We start from the raw sequence: 8,135 nt of genomic DNA on the forward strand, positions 1-8,135 counted from the left end.
ATTGTCTAGGTTTATACAAACGGCTGACAGTTTAAGGACATTAATTGAAGTCTACTAATCGTCCAATTAAATCTGATCATCTTTCACTAAGGCAAGTTCAAGGCCTCCCACGCTACTTGACCTGATGCGGTATCTTTTCATTTGTAAAAGAACAGAAATCCAGTGTTTATGATAGAAGAAGCCAAATTTTCATTCATGTGGGGGATTGCTAGAAAATGGATTTGCACAAATCCATTGAGATATGAATGAGTAATTTGTCTCCCAAGTTATCGCACATTAAGATGAAATGGGTTTATCTTGAAATAGTACGTAAAGTGAGAAAAACCTTTTCGAAACGATGCACTGGTTCAAAACAGTGCATTATGCCGAAAAGGTGCAACCTTTCAAAATGTGCACTGGTTCGAAACAGTACATCATGCCGAAAAGGTGTGACCTTTCGAAATAGGCACTCGTTCGAAACAGTGCTTTATGCTGAAATGGCCTGGTGTGTCTTTTCGAAACATGTGACTTTTCAAAGAGTTACTTACTTTTTCCTAAGAGGCATTGTGTTGTTTCGAAGAGGCACCACTCACCTATAAATAGTGGATAAATTTGGAGAGAAAGACACACCAGATCATACAGAGTTCTGATCTTTCTCTTCTCCCCCTGTTCTTAGTCAAATACTACGTTGTGTTCACTGATTATGTAGAATTAAAGTGCAACCTTTCTATAGAAAGAAATCCGTTCTATCTTAGGAGACAGTTTCCCATCAACCTTTAAGCACCGTGAAGGGGAAAATCTATCTTAAGGACATAGTGTATCTACACTAGGCTCGGATTTAACTAAGAAATACAAGACACGTACAAAACAAAAGATTTGTATAGTTTGGTAATTGGTAAAGAGTAAGTACAATTAAGTTGTATATTCCTAACAACTTAAGACAAATTTTTCTTTGGTAAATTAAGTTTATTCGTTGAACTAAATGTTTATTCATGATATATTTGTTATATCAATTTGATTTTCTTATTTACTTAACAATAAGTATATTTTTGGAATAAGTTTCCTACAGGATTTACAAACCCTAGAAATGTTCTCTAGTTATCACTTTTAAAGAAAATGAGAAAGCGGATGTGGAAAAAAGAATGGAGAGAAGGAGTTATTTTTTTTGGGGTATGAGGGGGGGAGAGAAAGGGGATGATTCAGGGTTTTGGCAAAGGAGTTATTTTTTTGGGGCATACATACATGAAGACAGGGAACGAAACAATGTTTTTTAACCGTATGGCAAGAGAACACGCTAACGCTCGTTCAGACTAATAAACCAACTCGAAGCATTTTGAGTTTTTATTTTCTTGAGTACGAAAAGGGGACAAGATCTTGAAATAATTAATACCGTTGGATGTCTGGATTTTTTCATTTTCTCAACTCTTGGTATTTCCGTAACAAGATCTCTTGGAATCATCGATACTTGCAACACGTTAATATGACTAGCAAAAAAAAGTTTGTGCTATGCAATTTTTTTTTTTTTTTTTGCCCACATCTATATCTTAATATTAAAGCTCCCACAAGGGGTATTTTTTGAGCTTTATTAAAATTCCACGTCATCTCCTATTAAAACAGGAATTTCTTTCCTATTTGGAAAACGAAAATTGTTTTTTACAACGGGAATTCTTCTCCTATTATCACGGGAATTATTTTCCTATTAAAACAAATTATAACACTTCTAATTAAAGCGGGAATCATTCTCCTATTAAAATGGGAATTCCTCTCCCATTGAAAATTAAGAGAAAATCTAGCGTATCTAATTAAAACAAGATTCATTCTCCTATTAAAACGGGATCTCTCTCTCAATTGAAAAAACGGGTTTTTAAAATTTAATTCAAATTTCATTTAAAACAATTTGTTAGAAAATTAAAATAGGGTTAGCGACTAAAACGGTAGTCCCAATTTTCTAAAAAAAATCTAAATGTTTTAAAAAGAACCGGTGCGTATGCACGGGCCTACAAGCTAGTAATATGTAGATGTCTCATTATTATCTACTTAAGTAGTAGTATTAATCCAAGTATTGTAAAACGAAAAAAAACAAAAACAAATAAATATTCAAAGAAGTATACACATTTTAATTTCAACACTGCAAAGTGTCGATTAAACACAAAAAGTGAACACATATCCAATATGCGAGTACATAAAATCTTACCTTAAACTCATATATGCACTAACCTGACGCAAGAGTAGATTAATAATGTAAAGGCTTATGTATAATATTGTTAGATGAGCGAGGTAAAATCTTAAAGTAGTACATTTTATTGGAATCAGACATTATTTAATTTGTCTAAACTCTGATAGAGCAAATGAAAGGACATACAAATTTTAGTAAACTCATGAGGTTGGACCATTGGACACACTCTTTATATCGCCCCAGGCCTAAGTGCACGCTCGACGAGTATTTTTCTACATAATTTATGTTATGGAAAAAATTAGTGAGAATAATATTTTTATTATTATTAAAGATTAATGTATATTTTGAACAAATTAATTATATCAAATGTCTTCCACCAAATAATTAAACTTATGCTATTATTATTTTTCTCTTATGTTGAAAAATATGAGAACTCGTTGGTATTTGTTAGTGTCGTAAAAAATATGAATTTGATTTGTTATATATATATGCTAGAGTGTCACTCTTATCTCACACTTCTCCTCAACCATCCGATCTCACCTCAAGATCTGATGATCTAATTCACTCAAAAACTCTGAAATTTCAAAATTTTGTAATATTTCAAAATCGAAAAAACGAAATAAGCCAAAAACGCGAAATTGGAGAACTCTCTCTCTCTCGATCTTCTTCTTCTCCACTCCAGTAACCAAACTTCTGGAACTCTCTCTCTCTCTTCAATCAGACGATTAACAATTGTTTAATTAAGGTATCAAGCACTTTCATTATTTAATTTGTTTAATTGGTTTGGGTTTTGTTTAATTCGATTGAACATTTTATATTTTTAATGAAACTAAATATATCAGCTTTAGTTTAGCTTTAAACATAGTGATTTGTTCTCACCCCTTGCACTGGCCTCTTGCACATCTTGAAGAGGTTTAGTGGCAATTTTGGCTGATCATAAAGCTCTTTATAACTTCAACTTCTTATTTTCAAAAAGATTTACAGAGTTTTGTTAGCTTATTTAAGAGTTAGTGAAAAAGTTGACTATAAGTAGACAATTTTGTAGTAGGTTATATGATTGGGATTTGCTTTACTTCAGATTCAACTTTCCCAACAATCACCGTTCTAAATTTCTAATGTACCTAACTTCTTGAAAAGTTGTAAAGATTCTTACAATGCAGGTTTATTCATTATTGTGCTCAATTTTTCTATATGGTCATCGATATCAAATGGAATCATTATTTGGTAACAATAATGAGTAAACTGCTGGATTATCAGTTTGGAACTAGCATATTCGGTGAACTCTGTCAGAGTTCGGTGAACTTTGTCAGAGTTTTGAACTAGCATATTCGGTGAACTCTGTCAGAGTTTTGAACTAGCATATTCGGTGAACTCTATCAGAGTTCAGTGAACTAGCATATTCGGTGAACTCTGTCAGAGTTTTGAACTAGAATATTTGGTGAACTCTGTCAGAGTTCGGTGAACTAGCATATTTGGTGAACTCTGTCAGAGTTTTGAACTAGCATATTCGGTGAACTCCAAGCATCACCCTTTTTGTTTGTTCTTTATATTGTTATTTCAGTGTTAGACTTACTATTGAAAGCATCTGTCCCTTTCCTCAAGGATTTATTGTTTAATCGTGGATAATGGTTATTGATGTTAACATGCTTCAAATCCTCATTGAATCTTTCACAGATTGCTAGAGAGATGGTAATAAGCCCTAGAAATTCGAGGTTGGGGCTTTCAGCTTTGGTAAAGAGAGTTAGATTAATGGATCAACCAGATAATCCTGATGGCGAATTGAAATGTTTTGGGCGCATTACTCAATGCATGCAGAATGCATGGAGATGTTGAATTGGGTAAAGAAATAGTGGATAGCCTTATGCAATGGAGTCTTGACCATGGTGGAGTTCATGTTCTTCTTTCTAACCTGTATGCCTCAGAAAACCGATGGGAAGATGTGGCGAAGGTCAGGAAGGACATGGAGAACAAGAATGTCAGGAAGGTACCTGGGTGTAGTTCCATTGAAGTGGTTGGTGTTGTTTGCAAATTTGTAGCTGGAGATAGATCTCATTTTCTTATGGAGGATATTACATTGTTATTGGTTGTGATAAAGACGCAATTGAAGGCTGTTGGGCTTGATGATGATGTGATCACTGAACTAATCCCTGGTTAGGGATACAATGGTGAATGGTGCATTTTTTGTAACCTTAAGCTGGAAAGCGTAGTTGAGAAAACTGCAGAAGTTACTAGAGACAGAAAACACTTCTGCAAAGGATGTTCTTGTAAGAAAACTGAAGGGGTATGTGTGGCATTGGCAACTACATGCCCTTTTCTCAGTTGCACGTAGTTGACTGTAGTGAGGATAACTTTCTGTTGGATGTTAATTTATTCCAATCCTTGTAAAAGAGGCCTTGTTCAGTTGTTCCCTCGTCTTTGGGCTATATTATTTGAATTAAGTGATCTGTTTATGAAAGTAACCAATTTGAATCCATTCAGTTGCTCGTCGTAATTTTCAGAATCACTCTCCATATTCGGACACACATCTCAGAAGTTTTTGTTGGCAATATCGGTTCAACTATTAACAGCAATTACTCCAAATATGCTCCTAAAGCTCCGTGATTTTAGAGCTTGATCAAGTTATCCTTCTATTGAGATGTTATTTATTTTTTCATATTGTCTCAAAGTGTGCATACACTAAAACACATGTAACATTTTCCAATCGATCACTCTGACCATGAACCAACTGTTGGTGCCATAAGAGATGATAACATTCCCATAACAAAATGCACCTGTCGTTTCTTAAGAATGTCAGAACATGAGGGAGTACACTGTAAACCATGTAAAAGTATATAAAAGCTATATGTAAGCATCCAGATCACATGAGAAAGAGAGAAACCGTACAAACTGTTACAATTTTGTACATATGGACCATATAAATTTCAAAGTAGTCCGTAAACTGGTAGCAAGAGTTGAGGTGATACACTAAAGCTTTCAATGTTTCCAAAATTACAGGGGAGAAAAATTTATTCAACATTTGAAACTAACAGAGGACTTCTCGTGTGACTGAATTTCCCTGAATTTCAATCTATTGTACCCGCTTGAACCGCTATAGGATATTCCTTGAATTTCAACACCTGTTGAGGGTGCAGGGTATACGTCCAATGGTTCATAACAGACTCTGCTGTTCCGAGGCAATGATCCCTCCTGCAAAATCCATGAAAAACTTACTTTCTCTTGCAGAAAATGTTTATGAGAGAATTCCGAAGTTCATATCTAGGAGAGCAAGCAGATGGAAGTTCAACAGAATATACCGAAGATCTACCCACAAGTTGTCATAGAAATAAGTAAAACTTAGACAAAATTGAGTTTCCATAAACCTCTCATTCTCTGAATATATATACATGCTGATACTGCAAAACCATATTAAAGTGCAAACCTCATCCAAGTTGATCTGGAATAGTTGTGCAAAGTCTTCAAACATTACTGGAGAAAGTCCTACCAATTTTGCCTTTACTTCCTAGGAAAGAGAAAATAAAACTCAATTACTGTACAAGTCAAAAACGGCAATTAAATGGCAATCTCCTTAATGATCAAGTTGGAAAATAAGCCTAGACTCATCCTAAAAAAAAAGTAATAGTAAGAGATGCTTTACTTACCAATCCAGTGATCCTTGAATTTTCCAATAGTTTATTAGCAATTATATCCAGGATATACCTGTTCTGCTTTAGACTATTCATTGCAAGCTCTTCTGTCTCCTCAATGTACTGTAACATAAACCAACTCTCAAATAGAAGGTGATGTACCTTGTATTTGATCAATTCGCCATCAGGATTATCTGGTTGATCGATTAATCCAACTCTCTTTACCAAAGCTGAAAACCCTAACCTCAAATTTCTAGGGCTTATTACCATCTCTCTAGCAATCTGTGAAAGATTCAATGAGGATTTGAAGCATGTTAACATCAATAACCATTATCCACGATTAAACAATAAATCCTTGAGGAAAGGGACAGATGCTTTCAATAGTAAGTCTAACACTGAAATAACAATATAAAGAACAAACAAAAAGGGTGATGCTTGGAGTTCACCGAATATGCTAGTTCAAAACTCTGACAGAGTTCACCGAACTCGGACAGAGTTCACCAAATATGCTAGTTCACGAACTCTGACAGAGTTCACCGAATATGCTAGTTCAAAACTCGTGAGTTCACCGAATATGCTAGTTCCAAACGATAATCCAAATAAGCTTTACTCATTATTGTTACCAAATAATGATTCCATTTCAAAGATCGATGACCATATAGAAAAATTGAGCACAATAATGAATAAACTGCATTGTAAGAATCTTTACAACTTTTCAAGAAGTTAGGTACATTAGAAATTTAGAACGGGCAGATTGTTGGGAAAGTTGAATCTGCCGTAAGCAAATCCCAATCATATAACCTACTACAAAATTGTCTACTTATAGTCAACTTTTTCACTAACTCTTAAATAAGCTAACAAAACTCTGTAAATCTTTTTGAAAATAAGAAGTTGAAGTTATAAAGAGCTTTATGATCAGCCAAAATTGCCACTAAACCTCTTCAAGATGTGCAAGAGGCCAGTGCAAGGGGTGAGAACAAATCACTATGTTTAAAGCTAAACTAAAGTTGATATATTTAGTTTCATTAAAAATATAAAATGTTCAATCGAATTAAACAAAACCCAAACCAATTAAACAAATTAAATAATGAAAGTGCTTGATACCTTAATTAAACAATTGTTAATCGTCTGATTGAAGAGAGAGAGAGAGTTCCAGAAGTTTGGTTACTGGAGTGGAGAAGAAGAAGACCGAGAGAGAGAGAGAGTTCTCCAATTTCGCGTTTTTGGCTTATTTCGTTTTTTCGATTTTGAAATATTACAAAATTTTGAAATTTCAGAGTTTTTGAGTGAATTAGATCATCAGATCTTGAGGTGAGATCGGACGGTTGAGGAGAAGTGTGAGATAAGAGTGGCACTCTAGCCTAACCGTATATATATATATACCCTTTTCAATTGAGGAAGCGTTTCTAGAGTGTGCACGTGTCATGACTAATTAAAAAAAAAATAGGATAAAAAAATGTATTAAGAGACCCACGAAATTAAAACACTACGAAAAGAGAGACCCAAAGAAAATCCCAAAACCTCTTTCTCCCACCGAAGAGACTCCATTTTTTTCTAAACTCTATTACTAATTATGAAAAAAAGTAGGATACAAATAAGAAAACAATCCCATCACAGAGTCTCTAACTTTTTCTGACCACTATAGCTAATTACGCAAAATAATAATCACATCTAGAGTTTCACAGAGTCTCTAACTTTTCCTAAACAATATAGCTAATTGACTAATTACAAAAAAAAAAAAAAAAAAAAAAAAAAAACAAAAACTAATTTTCTAAAAACAATAGTTTCCACCAAAAATGATTCTCCTAATAAAACCTTTCCGATTTGATGTGTCATCTACTGTGGGATTTAAACATTCATTCATACTTAAGGATTTAAAAATCACAATTCCGGCCACAATAATTATGACATATTCCAATTAAATTTATGAATTTATAATTTTTCAACACTATAATGTAATTTCCAATTTTATAAAACACACACACACACACACACACACACATATATTCGGCGGAATAATGAGATTCAGTTAAAATGGATGTTGGGCTTAAATAAATTATATACCAAACCAAAACAAATTACATGTGAAAAATTAAATTATACAAAAAATAACATCACAAAATATATAATAGAAAAAAAAAAATAACGGCAAACCAATAATGACAAATATTTTAAAATATATATAATACTGCATTAAACTAACGTCAAAGAACAATTAACGAGGAATCGAAAACTGGATGCAAATGCATTGTATTAATCTCAAATAATATTTAATGGAAAATCAGAAACTGGATGCAAATACAAGTATTAAACTAATCTTAAAAAGTAATTAATAGAAAATTAGAATATATATACAA

At 33.4% G+C, this 8,135-nt stretch overlaps 1 protein-coding gene and 1 long non-coding RNA gene across 3 annotated transcripts; one reads left to right on the forward strand and one right to left on the reverse strand.

The window, feature by feature from the left end:
* Nucleotides 1-2,749: 2,749 nt before the first annotated feature.
* Nucleotides 2,750-4,610, forward strand: LOC147517906 (uncharacterized). Its single transcript, XR_015213958.1, has 2 exons — nucleotides 2,750-2,900; nucleotides 3,830-4,610. It is a non-coding gene; the product is annotated as an uncharacterized LOC147517906 (long non-coding RNA).
* A 351-nt stretch (nucleotides 4,611-4,961) lies between these two features.
* Nucleotides 4,962-7,021, reverse strand: LOC147517907 (ATP-dependent zinc metalloprotease FTSH 12, chloroplastic-like). Of its 2 annotated transcripts, XM_086594708.1 has the most exons (4): nucleotides 6,883-7,021; nucleotides 5,794-6,060; nucleotides 5,574-5,654; nucleotides 4,962-5,341 (listed from the first exon to the last, which is right to left on the reverse strand). In XM_086594708.1, exons 2-4 carry the CDS (start codon nucleotides 6,046-6,048, stop codon nucleotides 5,165-5,167), a joined length of 513 nt encoding a protein of 170 aa, XP_086450834.1. In that variant the 5' UTR covers nucleotides 6,049-6,060; nucleotides 6,883-7,021; the 3' UTR covers nucleotides 4,962-5,164. The 2 variants fall into 2 exon arrangements, with proteins under 2 accessions (XP_086450834.1, XP_086450835.1); XM_086594709.1 differs by lacking the exon at nucleotides 6,883-7,021 and having other exon boundaries at nucleotides 5,794-6,363.
* Nucleotides 7,022-8,135: the final 1,114 nt, after the last annotated feature.

Source organism: Coptis chinensis, chromosome 2, assembly GCF_015680905.1.
Source record: "Coptis chinensis isolate HL-2020 chromosome 2, ASM1568090v1, whole genome shotgun sequence".
Lineage (NCBI taxonomy): Eukaryota > Viridiplantae > Streptophyta > Magnoliopsida > Ranunculales > Ranunculaceae > Coptis > Coptis chinensis.